This window comes from Oncorhynchus gorbuscha, linkage group LG12, assembly GCF_021184085.1.
Source record: "Oncorhynchus gorbuscha isolate QuinsamMale2020 ecotype Even-year linkage group LG12, OgorEven_v1.0, whole genome shotgun sequence".
NCBI classification, from domain to species: domain Eukaryota; kingdom Metazoa; phylum Chordata; class Actinopteri; order Salmoniformes; family Salmonidae; genus Oncorhynchus; species Oncorhynchus gorbuscha.
Window position 1 is genome coordinate 723,049 of NC_060184.1, and position 18,547 is coordinate 741,595.

Below are 18,547 nucleotides of genomic sequence, written 5' to 3' on the forward strand. Positions count from 1 at the left end.
TCTTTGGGTTACAGTTTTGACACCCCACACATGGTGTGTGCTTATTGGAAATGAATAGGCCTTGTATCTCTTTGGGTTACAGTTTTGACACCCCACACTTGGTGTGTGCTTATTGGAAATGAATAGGTCTTGAATCTCTTTGGGTTACAGTTTTGACACCCCACACATGGTGTGTGCTTATTGGAAATGAATAGGCCTTGTATCTCTTTGGGTTACAGTTTTGACACCCCACACATGGTGTGTGCTTATTGGAAATGAATAGGTCTTGAATCTCTTTGGGTTACAGTTTTGACACCCCACACATGGTGTGTGCTTATTGGAAATGAATAGGCGGCTCTTAAGGCTTTATGGGTTGTAGTATAAAGAGGTAATCCGTTTTATGGGTGAGAGGGAGTGAAGAGGGGGACAGGGCATTGGCAGAGCACAGTCAGGGAGTAGTGGTCTACATAACTGGACAGAAAACAGCCTGCTAGTTAGACTCCCCAGGATGTGGATACCAGACAACCATTAAAAGTTCCCAAATTAACCCCCCACTTCTCTGTGGCCATTTTTTAAATATTAACCCTTAGCCTACAATTTCCCCTGCGGAAATCTAATTAACATAACAAAATCCCTATCAAAGTCCATCTGTTTAAGCTAGATATATATATATATATATATATATATATATATATATATATATATATATATATATATATATATATATATATATATATTGCATGGGCTGTGTCTCAATCTCCCACATCCGCCAATATTATGACCACACTATTGAAAGACTCTCGCGTACACATGCTCTAGGACGCCCACTAGCTTCACACGACTCGTCTGAAGTCTCTTCTGCCAACTTCTATCTGTAGCTTCCCAACGGTGGCTACCCCTTCCCTGCTACCCCGGCAGGGTAGCCTAGTGGTTAGAGCATTGGACTAGTAACCGAAAGGTTGCAAGTTCAAACCCCCGAGCTGACAAGGTAAAAACCTGTCGATCTGCCCCTGAACAGGCAGTTAACCCACTGTTCCTAGGCCGCCATTGTAAAAATTATTTGTTCTTAACTGACTTGCCAAGTTAAATAAAGTTTAAATGAAATTAGGCTGTATGTAATTTTTGATCTAGGCCTAGTGTAAATGTGGATCATTGTTGCATCACTATCTTCATTACGAACATGAATAAAAATACAACTTTAAGCTACATAATAATTTGACAGAGGTAAGGAACTGTCCATTGATCAGCGCAGCAATTGATAAAACAGGACCATGTTTGAAAAACAAGTGGGTCTGAGCTTATGTCAATATTACGAAGGTAAGGTAAAGATATACATTTACTACGAGGTGGGGGGGCAGTCTCATTAAAAAAGACACACCCTCCCCAACATTACAAATATCTGCACAGAACCCTCCCCTTTACTATTAGCCTTCCCCCCTCATAAAATGTACAAAACTAATGATTAGATGGTAACCTCATTACAACCAGACAGGAAGGCATGCCCACTCTGACATGTTACCATGGTAACCCCATTACCACCACACAGGAAGGCATGCCCACTCTGACATGTTACCATGGTAACCCCATAACCACCAGACAGGAAGTTATGACCATTGACATGTTACCATGGTAACCACATTTTTACCAGACGAAATGCCGATAGGCACAGTATCTGTATCTGGGAATGACAGTATCTGTATCGGCTGGGAATGACAGTATCTGTATTGGCTGGGAATGACAGTATCTGTATTGGCTGGGAATGACAGTATCTATATCGGCTGGGAATGACAGTATCTGTATCGGCTGGGAATGACAGGATCTGTATCGGCTGGGAATGACAGTATCTGTATCAGGGAATGACAGTATCTGTATCGGCTGGGAATGACAGTATCTGTATTGGCTGGGAATGACAGTATCTGTATCGGCTGGGAATGACAGTATCTGTATTGGCTGGGAATGACAGTATCTGTATTGGCTGGGAATGACAGTATCTGTATCTGCGAATAACAATGTCTGTATCGGCTGGGAATGACAGTATCTGTATCGGCTGGGAATGACAGTATCTGTATCGGCTGGGAATGACAGTATCTGTATCAGGGAATGACAGTATCTGTATCAGGGAATGACAGTATCTGTATCAGGGAATGACAGTATCTGTATCAGGGAATGACAGTATCTGTATCGGCAGGGAATGACAGTATCTGTATCGGCTGGGAATGACAGTATCTGTATCGGCTGGGAATGACAGTATCTGTATCGGCTGGGAATGACAGTATCTGTATCGGCTGGGAATGACAGTATCTGTATCGGCTGGGAATGACAGTATCTGTATCGGCTGGGAATGACAGTATCTGTATCGGCTGGGAATGACAGTATCTGTATCGGCTGGGAATGACAGTATCTGTATCGGCTGGGAATGACAGTATCTGTATCGGCTGGGAATGACAGTATCTGTATCGGCTGGGAATGACAGTATCTGTATCGGCTGGGAATGACAGTATCTGTATCGGCTGGGAATGACATTATCTGTATCGGCGTGGAATGACAGTATCTGTATCGGCTGGGAATGACAGTATCTGTATCGGCTGGGAATGACAGTATCTGTATCGGCTGGGAATGACAGTATCTGTATCGCCTGGGAATGACAGTATCTGTATCGGCTGGGAATGACAGTATCTGTATCGGCTGGGAATGACAGTATCTGTATCGGCTGGGAATGACAGTATCTGTATCGGCTGGGAATGACATTCTCTGTATCGGCTGGGAATGACAGTATCTGTATCTGGGAATGACAGTATCTGTATCGGCTGGGAATGACAGTATCTGCATCAGGGAATGACAGCATCTGTATCTGCTGGGAATGACAGTATCTGTATCTGGGAATGACAGCATATGTATCAGGGAATGACAGTATCTGTATCTGGGAATGACAGTATCTGTATCAGGGAATGACAGTATCTGTATCGGCTGGGAATGACAGTATCTGTATCAGGGAATGACAGTATCTGTATCAGGGAATGACAGTATCTGTATCAGCTGGGAATGACAGTATCTGTATCGGCTGGGAATGACAGTATCTGTATCGGCTGGGAATGACAGTATCTGTATCAGGGAATGACAGTATCTGTATCGGCTGGGAATGACAGTATCTGTATCGGCTGGGAATGACAGTATCTGTATCAGGAAATGACAGTATCTGTATCTGGGAACAACAGTATCTGTATTGGCTGGGAACGACAGTATCTGTATCGGCTGGGAATGACAGTATCTGTATCGGCTGGGAATGACAATGTCTGTATCGGCTGGGAATGACAGTATCTGTATCGGCTGGGAATGACAGTATCTGTATCGGCTGGGAATGACAGTATCTGTATCGGCTGGGAATGACAGTATCTTTATCGGCTGGGAATGACAGTATATGTATCTGGGAATGACAGTATCTGTGTTTGGGAATGACAGTATCTGTATCTGGGAATGACAGTATCTGTGTCTGGGAATGACAGTGTCTGTATCTGGGAATGACAGTATCTGTATCGGCTGGGAATGACAGTATCTGTATCGGCTGGGAATGACAGTGCCTGTATCGGCTGGGAATGACAGTATCTGTATCGGCTGGGAATGACAGTATCTGTATCGGCTGGGAATGACAGTGCCTGTATCGGCTGAGAATGACAGTATCTGTATCGGCTGGGAATGACAGTATCTGTATCGGCTGGGAATTACAGTATCTGTATCAGGGAATGACAGTATCTGTATCTGGGAATGACAGTATCTGTATCTGGGAATGACAGTATCTGTATCTGGGAATGACAGTATCTGTATCTGGGAATGACAGTATCTGTATCTGGGAATGACAGCATCTGTATCTGGGAATGACAGTATCTGTATCTGGGAATGACAGTATCTGTATCTGGGAATGACAGTATCTGTATCTGGGAGTGACAGTATCTGTATCGGCTGGGAATGACAGTATCTGTATCTGGGAATGACAGTATCTGTATCTGGGAATGACAGTATCTGTATCTGGGAATGACAATGTCTGTATCTGGGGATGACAGTATCTGTATCGGCTGGGAATGACAGCATCTATATCGGCTGGGAATGACAGTATCTGTATCAGGGAATGACAGTATCTGTATCAGGGAATGACAGCATCTGTATCAGGGAATGACCGTGTCTGTATCTGGGAATGACAGTATCTGTATCTGGGAATGACATTATCTGTATCAGGGAATGACAGTGTCTGTATCTGGGAATGACAGTATCTGTATCTGGGAATGACAGTATCTGTGTCGGCTGGGAATGACAATGAAAGATGATGGTGAACTTTGTTATATTAGCAGAACACTGATTATATGGTATTATGTAAAGGGTTATTTATTCTACATGGACTTCTTGCTATTGTTGAAAGATACCACAACACTTTACAATATCTACATAAATACAGCAATTGCATTCTGATCATATTACTCTGTAGGCTGCTGACCAGTGGAGACTGCTGACCAGTGGAGGCTGCTGACCAGTGGAGGCTGCTGACCAGTGGAGGCTGCTGACCAGTGGAGGCTGCTGAGGGGAGGACGGCTCATAATAATGGCTGGAACAGATCAAATGTAATGCCATTCCACCCCTTCCGCTGCAGCCATTACCATGAGCCTGTTCTCCCCAATAAAGGTGCCTCAAACCTCCTGTGCTACTGACCTATTCAAAGCTTCCACCATAACTGTAGTTATTGAACTCAACTTGCAGGAGGTTTGTTGTGATTAAGTGGAAGGGGAACAACTGCCCGTAATAGGGTGATTGAATATCGTGCATTCGTTGGTAAAGTTATACTGGGTACATCCGCCACATCCTCAGGGAAGTTAGAAACCAATATACACAGGCAGTTAGACAAGCCAAGGCTAGCTTTTTCAAGCAGAAATTTGCTTCCTGCAACACAAACTCAAAAAAAGTTCTGGGACACTGTAAAGTCCATGGAGAATAAGAACACCTCCTCCCAGCTGCCAACTGCACTGACTATAGGAAATAAATAATTGAGAATTTCAAGAAGCATTTTTCTACGGCTGGTCATGCTTTCCACCTGGCTACCCCTACCCCGGTCAACAGCACTGCACCCCCCACAGCAACTCGCCCAAGCCTTCGCCATTTCTCCATTTCCCAAATCCAAATAGCTGATGTTCTGAAAGAGCTGCAAAATCTGGACCCCTACAAATCAGCCGGGCTAGACAATCTGGACACTCTCTTTCTAAAGTTATCTGCCGAAATTGTTGAAACCCCTATTACTAGCCTGTTCAACCTCTCTTTCGTGTCATCTGAGATTCCCAAAGATTGGAAAGCAGCTGCGGTCATCCCCCTCTTCAAAGTGGGGTACAGTCTTGACCCTAACTGCTACAGACCTATATATATCCTACCCTGCCTTTCTAAGGTCTTCGAAAGCCAAGTCAACAAACAGATTACCGACCATTTCGAATCCCACCGTACCTTCTCCACTATGCAATCTGGTTTCAGAGCTGGTCATGGGTACACCTCAGCCACGCTCAAGGTCCTAAACGATATCTTAACCGCCATGAATAAGAAACCATACTGTGCAGCCGTATTCATTGACCTGGTCAAGGCTTTCGACTCTGTCAATCAGAGTCGATTCTCATCGGCAGACTCAACAGCCTTGGTTTCTCAAATGACTGCCTCGCCTGGTTCACCAACTACTTCTCAGATAAAGTTCAGTGTGTCAAATTGAAGGGCCTGTTGTCCGGGCCTCTGGCAGTCTCTATGGGGGTGCCACAGGGTTCAATTCTTGGGCCAACTCTATTCTCTGTATACATCAATGATGTCGCTCTTGCTGCTGGTGAGTCTCTGATCCACCTCTACGCAGATGACACCATTCTGTATACTTCTGGCCCTTCTTTGGACACTGTGTTAACAAACCTCCAGACGAGCTTCAATGCCATACAACTCTCCTTCCGTGGCCTCCAACTGCTCTTAAATACAAGTAAAACTAAATGCATGCTCTTCAACCGATCGCTGCCCGTACCTGCCCGCCCGTCCAGCATCACTACTCTGTACGGTTCTGACTTAGAATATGTGAACAACTACAAATACTTAGGTGTCTGGTTAGACTGTAAACTCTCCTTCCAGACTCACATCAAACATCTCCAATCCAAAGTAAAATCTAGAATTGGCTTCCTATTTCGCAACAAAGCCTCCTTCACTCATGCTGCCAAACATACCCTCGTAAAACTGACCATCCTACCAATCCTCGACTTCGGCGATGTCATTTACAAAATAGCCTCCAATACCCTACTCAATAACTTGGATGCAGTCTATCACAGTGCCATCTGTTTTGTCACCAAAGCCCCATATACTACCCACCACTGCAACCTGTACGCTCTCGTTGGCTGGCCCTCGCTTCATACTCGTCGCCAAACCCACTGGCTCCAGGTCATCTACAAGACCCTGCTAGGTAAAGTCCCCCCTTATCTCAGCTCGCTGGTCACCATAGCATCTCCCACCTGTAGCACACGCTCCAGCAGGTATATCTCTCTGGTCACCCCCAAAACCAATCCTTCCTTTGGCCGCCTCTCCTTCCAGTTCTCTGCTGCCAATCACTGGAACGAACTACAAAAATCTTTGACACTGGAAACACTTATTTCCCTCACTAGTTTTAAGCACCAGCTGTCAGAGCAGCTCACAGATTACTGCACCTGTACATAGCCCACCTATAATTTAGCCCAAACAACCTCTTCCCCAACTGTATTTAATGTATTTATTTATTTTGCTCCTTTGCACCCCATTATTTATATTTCTACTTTGCACTTTATTCCACTGCAAATCAACCATTCCAGTGTTTTACTTGCTATATTGTATTTACTTTGCCTCCATGGCCTTTTTTTGCCTTTACCTCCCTTATCTCACCTCATTTGCTCACATTGTATATAGACTTATTTTTCTATTTTATTATTGACTGTATGTTTGTTTTATTCCATGTGTAACTGTGTTGTTGAATGTGTCGAACTGCTTTGCTTTATCTTGGCCAGGTCTCAGTTGTAAATGAGAACTTGTTCTCAACTGGCCTACCTGGTGAAAAAAAATGAAAATAATCTATAGTTACCGTCCGGCACTTTGTCTAGAAAGGTACTGCGTGTTGGAAGACCAGACCTCACCACCATTTGACTGATGTTGAGGTCTGTCTTGGTGGTGGCAAGGACACATCCAAGAAGAAACACCCGCATCAAACCTCAAGTCAACTTATGGCTGTCAGGATTTCTTGAGGAGCAAGCCAAACACTACTCCACCCATGCTCCACCAACATTTTCCAGTACACAGCTTTGACCTACTACAGTAGCTATGCTGGTCTATTGTACTTCAAACTGTGTAAGCAGGTTGCTTAGGATTCAAACCTTCTCAACCAGCCTAATTCATACTATTCAGTGGAATAAGGGACTTTTTAGTGTCCTGAAAGGAAAATCATGTATCCACTTTATATCTAACACATTTACACTAGGTCCATACAGTTGAAGTCAGAAGTTTACATACACTTAGGTTGGAGTCATTAAAACTCGCTTTTCAACCACTCCACAAATTTCTTGTTAACAAACTATAGTTTTGGCAAGTCGGTTGGGACATCTACTTTGTGCATGACAGAAGTAATTTTTACAACACTTGTTTACAGATTATTTCCCTTATAATTGACCATTCCAGTGGGTCTGAAGTTTACATACACTAAGTTGACTGTGCCTTTAAACAGCTTGGAAAATTCCAGAAAATGACATGGCTTTAGAAGCTTCTGATAGGCTAATTGACATAATTTGAGTCCATTTGAGGTGTACCTGTGGTTGTATTTCAAGGCTGACCTTCAAACTCAGTGCCTCTTTGACATCATGGGAAAATCTAAAGAAATCAGCCAAGACCTCAGGAAAAAAAATGTAGACTTACACAAGTCTGGTTCATCATTGGGAGCAATTTCCAAACGCCTGAAGGTACCACATTCATCTGTAGAATAGTATGCAAGTATAAACACCATGGGACCACGCAGCCGCTCAGGAAGGAGACGCGTTCTGTCTTCACATTCTTCAAATAAAGTGGTGATCCCAACTGACCTAAGACAGGGAATTTTTACTAGGATTGAATGTCAGGAATTGTGAAAAACTGATTTTAAATGTTAGGTGTATGTGAACTTCCGACTTCAACTGTATCTGAAAACACATCCTAATGATAGGACAAGTATGTATATACTGTATATCTATCATTAGGATGTATTTTTAGATGTAGGCTTAGTGTAAATGTGTTACAGTAACATGTTAGGAAAATAATGTACAGTAGCAAGAAAAAGTATTAACTGTTTGGAATAACCTGGATTTCTGCATAAATTGGTCATTTGATCTGATCTTCATCTAAGTCACAACAACAATAGATAAACATAGTTTGCTCAAACTAATAACACACATTTATGTCTATTGAATACATCATTTAAACATTCATAGTGTAGGTTGGAAAAAGTATGTGAACCCCTAGGCTAATGACTCCATTTAACTAGGCAAGTCAGTTTAAGAACAAATTATTATTTTCAATGATGGTCTAGGAACAATGGGTTAACTGGTCTAGGAACAGTGGGTTATCTGCCTTGTTCAAGGGCAGAATGACAGATTTTTACCTTGGTGGATTTGATCTTGCAACCTTTCGGGTTACAAGTCCGTCGCTCTAACCACTAGGCTACCTGCCACCCCAGGAGTCAGCTAACCTGAAGTCCAATCAATGAGATGAGATTGGAGATGTTGCTTAGAGCTGCCTAGCCCTATAAAAAACACTCACAAAATGGGAGTTTACTATTCACAAGAAGCATTGCCTGATGTGAGCCATGCCATGAACAAAAGAGATCTCAGAAGATTAAGAATTGTTGACTTGTATAAAGCTGGAAAGGGTTACAAAAGTATCTCTAAAGGCCTTGATGTTCATCAGTCCACGGTAAGACAAATTGTCTATAAATGGAGAAAGTTCATCACTGTTGCTACTCTCCCTAGGAGTGGCCGTTCTGCAAAGACGACTGCAAGAGAACAGAGCAGAATACTCAAGGTTAAGAAGAATTCTAGAGTGTCAGCTAAAGACTTACAGAAATCTCTGGAACATGCTAACATCTCCGTTGACAAGTCTACGATATGTCAAACACTAAACAAGATTGGTGTTCACGGGAGGACACCACGGAAGAAGCCACTGCTGTCCAATTCTTTTTGCAAACGTGCACCTGGATGTTCCACAGCACAACTAGGGCGGCCTAGTGGTTAAAGTGTTGGACTAGTAACCGGAAGGTTGCAAGTTCAAACCCCTGAGCTGACAAGGTACAAATCTGTTGTTCTGCCCCTGAACAGGCAGTTAACCCACTGTTCCTAGGCCGTCATTGAAAATAAGAATTTGTTCTTAGCTGACTTGCCTGGTTAAATAAAGGTAAATAAAAAATTCTGTGGACAGGTGAAACTAGTTTAGTTGTTTGGAAGGAACACACTAAGTATGAAGAAAAAAAGGCACAGCACACTAACATCAAAACCAAAATCCAACTGTAAAGTATGGTGGAGGGAGCATCATGGTTTGGAGTTGCTTTGCTGCCTCAGGGCCTGGACAGCTTGCTATTATCGATGGAAAAATGAACTCCCAAGGTTATCAAGACATTTTGCAGGAGAATATAAGGCTGTCTGTCCGCCAATTGAAGCTCAACAGAAGTTGGGTGATGCAACAGGACAACGACCCAAAACACAGAAGAAAACGAACAACCAAAAAGCTTCAACAGAAGAAAATACACCTTCTGGAGTGGCCCAGTCAGAGTCCTGACCTTCTGGAGTGGCCCAGTCAGAGTCCTGACCTTCTGGAGTGGCCCAGTCAGAGTCCTGACCTTCTGGAGTGGCCCAGTCAGAGTCCTGACCTTCTGGAGTGGCCCAGTCAGAGTCCTGACCTTCTGGAGTGGCCCAGTCAGAGTCCTGACCTTCTGGAGTGGCCCAGTCAGAGTCCTGACCTTATGGAGTGGCCCAGTCAGAGTCCTGACCTCAACCTGAGTGGCCCAGTCAGAGTCCTGACCTTCTGGAGTGGCCCAGTCAGAGTCCTGACCTTCTGGAGTGGCCCAGTCAGAGTCCTGACCTTCTGGAGAGGCCCAGTCAGAGTCCTGACCTTCTGGAGTGGCCCAGTCAGAGTCCTGACCTTCTGGAGTGGCCCAGTCAGAGTCCTGACCTTCTGGAGTGGCCCAGTCAGAGTCCTGACCTTCTGGAGTGGCCCAGTCAGAGTCCTGACCTTCTGGATTGGCCCAGTCAGAGTCCTGACCTTCTGGAGTGGCCCAGTCAGAGTCCTGACCTTCTGGAGTGGCCCAGTCAGAGTCCTGACCTTCTGGAGTGGCCCAGTCAGAGTCCTGACCTTCTGGAGTGGCCCAGTCAGAGTCCTGACCTTCTGGAGTGGCCCAGTCAGAGTCCTGACCTCAACCTGAGTGGCCCAGTCAGAGTCCTGACCTTCTGGAGTGGCCCAGTCAGAGTCCTGACCTTCTGGAGTGGCCCAGTCAGAGTCCTGACCTCAACCCGATTGAGATGCTGTGGCGTGACCTCGAGAACAGTTCACACCAGACATCCCAAGAATATTGCTGAACTGAAACAGTTTTGTAAAGAGGAATGGTCCAAAATTCCTCCTGACCCCGTTGTGCAGGTCTGATCCACAACTACAGAAAACGTTTGGTTGTTATTGCTGCCAAAGGAGGGTCAACCAGTTATTAAATCCAAGGGTTCACTTACTTTTCCCATCCTGCACTGTGAATGTTTACACGGTGTGTTCAAGAAAGACATGAAAACGTATAATTGTTTGTGTGTTTAAGCAGACTGTCTATTATTGAGACCTAGATAAAGTATAGATCAAATTTCATGAACAATTTATGTAGAAATACATGTATTTTCAAAGGGTTCACATTTGTTTTTGCCACTGTATATATGTAGCGTAGATCTATCATTAGGATGTATTTTTAGATATAGGTTTAGTGTAAATGTGTATTATAGCGTCATCTTTATTGCAAACATGAATAAAAATACAACTTTAAGCTACTTAATAATTTGACAGAGGTAAGGAACTGTCCATTGATCAGCGCAGCAATTGATAAAACAGGACCATGTTTGAAAAAAAAAAAAAAAGAAAGTGTTTCTGAAATTAAAGTCCATTTTTACACAGGGTAGCAAACGGTTACAGAAATGCAGACAGGCTCTATAGACCTCTATAACGGTGAGCTTGAAGACAACAGCTCTGAGACATGTTCTATATAGTTACTAAATACATGTTGGCAGACAGCTCTGAGACATGTTCTGTATAGTGTACACAGCGGTGGTAATCAAGATACCTGACATTTTTCAGACCAGGCTAGTAGAAAATGTTGGTCTCCTCAAATATCCCATGGCCCAGATTTTGGATGCAGGGCAGTGGGAATTGTTGTATAGAAGTCATTTTAAAAAATCTATAGGTTCCATCCCTGAGTGTCCATATTTGTATGTAATGTTTGTTTGTCATTTTTGTGTCAAAATGAACAATTCTTTCTAATCAATCACCACACAATAAACTGACAGGTGTTTGTAGAGTCCTTTTATTAGAAAACACCTGCACAGAATGAGACAGCACTAATGCAAGCAGAGGTATGGCATCTGACTGCTACTCTCGATGGTCCTCTTCAGCCACCTGTGAGGAGAGAGAAGTCAAGTCACATCCTGATGGCCAAATGGCACCCCGTTCCCTATATTTGACCCTATGGGCTTTGGTCTATAGTAGTGCACTAAATACTAAATAGGATTCCATTTGGAACGAAGGAACAGCATGACAGGATGGTTAGAAAACTGGTAGGGGTAAACTGATACCAATATATGTGGGCAGAACCTCCAATGGCTGACTAGCAGAGTTATCATCCCTTTCTTCAGACCCTCTTTACCTCATCCTCACTCCCCCCATCACCCCATCCTCACCCCCCACACCTCATCCTCACCCCCCCACGCCTCATCCTCACTCCCCCCACACCCCATCACTCCTCTCCCTCTCTCCTCTTTCTCACCCCACCCACCCACCTACTCTCCTCACACCCCATCACTCCTTTCTCACACCACCCACTCTCCTCTTTCTCACCCCCCCCCCCATACCACATCTCTCCTCACCTCCATCTCTCCCCCTCTGGAAAAAACAGTTCTACTCCAGTTTCTTGGGGTTGTTGACGGCTACATAGTGATATAGAACCACCAGCAGGAACAGAGACACACCCAACATGTTGGCAAAGATGGCCAGCTGCACGTCAGTCACCATTCTGGAGGGGGAAAGAAACATACATAATATCACCATTCTGGAGGGGGGGCAGAAACATACATAATATCACCATTCTGGAGGGGGGAACATACATAATATCACCATTCTGGGGTGTGGGGACCAAAACATACATAATATCACCATTCTGACACACTGAACTCTATCAGAGAAGTAGTTGGTGAACCAGGCGAGGCAGTCATTTGAGAAGCCAAGGCTATTGAGTCTGTCGATAAGAATGCTGTGATTGACAGAGTTCTTGGCCAGGTCGATGAAAACGGCTGCACAGTACTGTCTTTTATCTATGGCGATTATTATATCGTTTAGGACCTTGAGCATTCTGAAACCAGATTGCATGGTGGAGAACTCGAAATATCATCTGTTTGTTAAGAAGATTTTAGAAAGGCCGGGCAGGTGGATTCTGACGGGATGAGGTCAATATCCTTCCAGGATCGATTAGAAAGGCCTGCTCGCTGAAGTGTTTTAGGGAGCGTTTGACAGTGATGAGGGGATTTGAGAAGCCAAGGCTGATCGCTGAGATCCTGGTGAAGACAGCAGAGGTGTATTTAGAGGGTATAATGAATGAACCCATGGTTACAGATTAAGGGTTGTACCTGGTAGGTTCCTTGATCATTTGTGTGAGATTGATGGCATCTAGCTTAGATTGTAGCATGGCTGGGGTGTTAAGCATGTCCCAGTTTAGGTCACCTAACAGTACGAACTCTGAAGATGGATGAGGGGCGATCAATTCACATATGGTGTCCAGGGAAGAGCTGAGGGCTGAAGGGGGTCTATAACAAGTGGCAACAGTGAGAGACTTGTTTCTGGAAAGGTGGATTTTTAAAAGTAGAAGTTTGTTTGGGCACAAAGCTGGATAGTGTGAGAACTCTGCAGGCTAACTCCACCCCCTTTGGCAGTTCTACTAACTTGTCGGAAAATATTATAGTTAGGGATGGAATTTCAGGATTTTTGATGGCCTTCCTAAACCAGGATTCAGACACGGCTAGGACATCCGGGTTGGCAGTGTGTGCTAAAGCACTGAATAAAACAAAGTTAGGGAGGTGGCTTCTAATGTTAACATGCATGAAACCAAGGCTTTTGCAGTTTCAGAAGTCAACAAATGAGAGCGCCTGGGGAAGGGGAGTGATACTGAGGGCTGCAGGGCCTGGGTTAACCTCTAACTCACCAGAGGAACAGGAGTGTGGGGGCAGAAACACACCTAATATCACCATTCTGGGGGGAGGGGGCAGAAACACACATTATACCACCATTCTGGGGGCGGGGGCAGAAACACACCTAATATCACCATTCTGGGGGAGGGGGCAGAAACACACCTAATATCACCATTCTGGGGGAGAAACACACCTAATATCACCATTCTGGGGGAGAAACACACCTAATATCACCATTCTGGGGGAAACACACACACCTAATATCACCATTCTGGGGGGGGGCAGAAACACACCTAATATCACCATTCTGGGGGAGGGGGCAGAAACATCACATTCTAATATCACCATTCTGGGGGAGGGGGCAGAAACACACCTAATATCACCATTCTGGGGGAGGGGGCAGAAAAACACACATTCTGGGGGAGGGGGCAGAAACACACCATTCTAGAAATTCTGGGGGAGGGGGCGTTTGCGTTTTCCGTTTGGGGCAAACTGTTTGTGTTGCTAAACTTTTTACAACAGAATTGGAGTAATGATTACACCCCTGGTCATCCATGACAGGCAAGGAACTGAGCTATCTACTTACCTACCCACCATAATTAATTGACATCGGACAACAACTAGCTATCTATCTAGCTAACGTGAGCTGCACCTGTATGGTTGGCCGCCTAGTCAATGCCACATTATGAATAGTTTAAAAAAATAACATGATTATGGCTATTCTCATTTTTAGACACAGGTAGTTCCTTTTCTGACGTTGGTGAGCAACTGTGTGAGCTGCATCCTTAGCCAACATTGCAGACATAAAAAACTCTATATGAAATCGAATAGGAAAGCATCACCTACTAAGGCAAAATAATACGATGACATTTCAGCAAAAGAGATAATTCAATCCTTACGTTATTCCTTGTTTATGTGTATTTTAGTCGGTTGCAGGTTCAGTTCTGTCTTTCTGATGTGTGATACTATCCTCGGTTTCCGGTCCCGTCGCTTCGGACGAGCGCAGGGCGCCACGTCGACGTAGAGGGGAGGAGCCATGGGGACCGCGTTCATACAGCGGCGCATGACGTCATACGGGGTGCGTTCGATCTACTCCGGTTTCAGAGCACTCTATCCGAAATGCGCCAGAAGGGTAGAATTAACTGATGAATTTACGAACACACTCCATGATTTCTAACAAAAAAAAAACTGTGATAGACGGAACGACTCAAATCACGTATGAATATTTTAATAGATAATTTTAATCTAGATGTTCATAATTGAACATGAATAAATATTTTAGATTGAATACAGTTGGTCCTCCAAGCCAGAGAGGGCGGTAGTGGTGTCCGGCTGCACGGGACCGGAGGGAGAGGAGTGGCCGAGACGTGGATCTGTCGCCTAGCCGGCGTGAGGAGTAGCTGGTTAGCTAACTATCTACATGGTGCTTCGCTTTTGCGGTACGCGGAACAGAGATCGGAGAAACCAATAGTTAACGTTCAGATAGTTAAGTTAGTTAGTTAGAGTAGATCCTGTGAGTTGCCAACATGGCGCTGTACGAATATGTCACTCGGGACCAACTGTCGGGCTTCGACAAGTACAAGGTAACGTGAAGAGAAAGACTGCTCCTCTAGCTAGCGGTTAGCATGCTAACCCGGTTAGCTAACGAGTGTTTTCTGGCGTTCAGTTACACCACCATCATTATCGGCCGCTGAACATTCTGGGAAATGTCCTTTTAATTTCGCTACGCTCAGCTCGTATGGCCGGGGGTCATATAATGTCATCGGAATAGACTAACCGGTTGTGTATTAATGGATCTGACCGATAAGCGACCCGTCAACATTGGCTAGCGTAACGTTAACTAAGTGACATTACGTACTTGAGGAAAATAGGAAGGTTTCTCAACTCATACCTGTATCTATGTTTTGTTCACTATTAACCAGTTAACCAGCGAACTAACCAGCTAGTTACCCCGCTAACTAGTTACTCTATGTCGTGATATGCACAGCGGGTACATAATATATTCTCCATTCAGACTGTGAAGACTTCACCTCCTTATTTCTGTTTAGTGGCGGGAAAGAACGGGGGGAAATATACATCCTTTCTTTATAAAACACAATTTCCCACCAGAATACTACTTCCTGATTAGCCAAGTAGCTGCAGCCCGACATGCCGACCGGAGGATGGGTTATTGGGCAGATTTGTGGCCACTGAAGGACGTTTTGCGTGGCGATATTGATAACTAATGTTGATAACCATCTAGATGTCACCTTGATTCATAGCCTTCATATAGTCTACTACTCAACGGGGAGAGCATGAACGGCAACACCGGGACGCCCTTCGCTCCTGCTTGAAAAACACCACTGTCCGGCAACGGCGTGGGAAGTAGCTACCTGATGGTAGTAGCTAATAGTAGGGTGACAGTCAGCACGCATGCAATGTATGAAGCAACAGTACACCCATCATAAATACTTTTAAATAAACAATCTTAAATTTTATAACTGAAAATGTCATTATTTGCGTAAAACAAACAGTGAAATACGACTGACTCTGGCTTAAAAACATAATTGCAAACTCGCAGTACAGCGGTCAAAAAAGGAAGACCCCGGGCCGGCGCCCCACTGTTTGGGACCCACTGGTCTAACCTATGGCAGAGCGCTTTCGACACGCACTCCTTTCCTTTCGACACGCACTCCTTTCCTTTCGACACGCACTCCTTTCCTTTCGACACACACTCCTTTCCTTTCGACACACACTCCTTTCCTTTCGACACACACTCCTTTCCTTTCGACACACACTCCTTTCCTTTCGACACACACTCCTTTCCTTTCGACACACACTCCTTTCCTTTCGACACACACTCCTTTCCTTTCGACACACACTCCTTTCCTTTCGACACACTCCTTTCCTTTCGACACACACTCCTTTCCTTTCGACACACACTCCTTTCCTTTCGACACACACTCCTTTCCTTTCGACACACACTCCTTTCCTTTCGACACACACTCCTTTCCTTTCGACACACTCGCTCATACTCTGGTGGCGAAGGACAAAACTACTCCTTAATGTGTATCCAAATTCAGTTTTTAGATCCACCGGCGTCATTGGTGTAGGGTTACCTGGACATTTTGGGCTGGTCATGGAACTATGAAAATGGGTGGGGGTCTTTGCATGATGGGATATGTAGTGATTTTGCCAACACAGCCAGAGATATGTATACAGTCTTGTTCCCTTAATCTTCTTTCAACTGACAATCATATTTGTTGATTTAAATCAGACTTTTTTTATTCATATAATTTTTTATTTGTTTATTTCACCTTTATTTAACCAGGTAGGCTAGTTGAGAACAAGTTCTCATTTACAATTGCGACCTGGCCAAGATAAAGCAAAGCAGTTCGACAGATACAATGACACAGAGTTACACATGGAGTAAAACAAACATACAGTCAATAATACAGTATAAACAAGTCTATATACAATGTGAGCAAATGAGGTGAGAAGGGAGGTAAAGGCAAAAAAAGGCCATGGTGGCAAAGTAAATAAAATATAGCAAGTAAAACACTGGAATGGTAGTTTTGCAATGGAAGAATGTGCAAGTAATCCAGGAATGTCACAAGTTATTTGACATGAGAAAATGGCAACTCTACGGATTGCAATGACTACAACGAATGGCTATATTACTTCCTGACACTAAGGGTCCCTGGAGTTCCTCCTTCTCACCACTCTATATTGAGGAGGAGTTGTTTTCATAACTGGTCGTGGGATTTGCTAGCAACAACATTTAGTCACCATCAGTCTGAAAACTTGTATTGAATACAACCAGACCTTTTCCTAATTGGTGATGCTCAGAGCAGCGTGAATATGGATGTGCCAATTCATTCCAGTTTAAGTAGTACGAGCAACGAAGTTAGGAAATTGTTAGTGGTTGTATTCAATAAGATGTATGAATTTCAGCGGCCACAATTGTACAGAACAAACATAGGTACAGGTACGAGTTGAGAAACCTTCCTATTTTCCTCAAATACGTAATGTCACTATTCCAAAGCTATTACAGAGAACAAGTACATTTTTTCGCTTCTCAAAATGTTTTTTAAATGTTGTCCTATACTTCTTGTTGACAAAATTCCTGCTAATATTAGGTTTTTGAGCTAGTGCCCAATTGACCCCTTGAAGGAGAGCACTCCTTGTCCCAGAATCTCCCAGAATGCACCACTGACGATGCACTTTCACAATGGCCGTAATTACTATTCCAATGAAGTTTCCCATCTCCACAAAAGTACAGTGTCTTCAGAAAGTATTCATACCCCTTGACTTTTTCCACATTTTGTTGTCACTGCCTGAATTCAAAACAGATTAAATAGATAATTTTTTCTCACCCATCTACACACAACACCCTATAATGACAACACCCTATAATGACAACACCCCATTATTTTTGCAAATGTATTGAAAATGAAGCAGCTACTACAGCTGTGAGTCTGAGTATCTAAGAGCTTTGCACACCTATATTGTACAATATTTGCCCATTATTTTCAAAATTCTTCAAACTGTCAAATTGGTTGTTGATCATTGCTAGACAACCTTTTTCAAGTCTTGCTTTGGATTTCAAAGCAGATTTAAGTAAACTGTAATTCGGCCACTCAGGAACATTCACTGTCTAGGTAAGCAACTCCAGTTTAGATTTGGCCTTGTGTTTTAGGTTATTGTCCAGCTGAAAGGTGAATTGATCTCCTAATGTCTGGTTTAAAGCAGACTGAACCATTTGTTTTTGACTTTGCTTAGCTTCATTTAATTTTTTTAAATCCTGAAAAACTCCCCAGTCCTTAACAATTACAAGCATACCCATAACATGATGTAGCCACCACTATGCTTGGAAATATGGAGAGTGGTACTCAGTGATGCATTGGATTTTCCCCAAACATAACACTTTGTATTCAGGACAAAATGTGAATCGCTTCGTCACATATTTTGCAGTATTACTTTAGTTTCTTGTTGCAAACAGGATGCATGTTTTTTTTATATATTTTTTGTCCTATAATGGCTTCCTTCTATTCACACTATCAATTATGTTAGTATTGCTATTCTGTACAGGCTTCTGTCTTTTCACTCTGTCATTTAGGTTAGTA

General features: G+C 43.7%; 2 protein-coding genes across 3 annotated transcripts in view; one reads left to right on the forward strand and one right to left on the reverse strand.

Moving 5' to 3' along the window:
- Window positions 1-11,551: 11,551 nt before the first annotated feature.
- Window positions 11,552-14,497, reverse strand: LOC123990450 (dolichyl-diphosphooligosaccharide--protein glycosyltransferase subunit 4). 2 transcript variants are annotated; one of them, XR_006830641.1, is made up of 3 exons: window positions 14,342-14,497; window positions 12,129-12,274; window positions 11,552-11,661 (listed from the first exon to the last, which is right to left on the reverse strand). XR_006830641.1 is itself a non-coding variant. In XM_046290986.1 (2 exons), exon 1 carries the CDS (start codon window positions 12,271-12,273, stop codon window positions 12,160-12,162), a length of 114 nt encoding a protein of 37 aa, XP_046146942.1. In that variant the 3' UTR covers window positions 11,552-11,661; window positions 12,129-12,159. The 2 variants fall into 2 exon arrangements, 1 of the variants encoding a protein (XP_046146942.1); XM_046290986.1 differs by lacking the exon at window positions 14,342-14,497 and having other exon boundaries at window positions 12,129-12,273.
- A 274-nt stretch (window positions 14,498-14,771) lies between these two features.
- Window positions 14,772-18,547, forward strand: part of selenoi (selenoprotein I) — a 49,874-nt gene continuing 46,098 nt past the window's right edge. Inside the window, 1 exon segment of the mRNA XM_046290985.1 lies at window positions 14,772-15,025. Within this exon segment, the coding sequence (XP_046146941.1) occupies window positions 14,969-15,025 (57 nt within the window). The 5' untranslated portion in view covers window positions 14,772-14,968.

What these genes read in the sequence shown, in the direction of transcription:
- LOC123990450 (XM_046290986.1), bottom strand. Translation starts at nt 12,273, where the DNA reads ATGGTGACTGACGTGCAGCTGGCCATCTTTGCCAACATGTTGGGTGTG.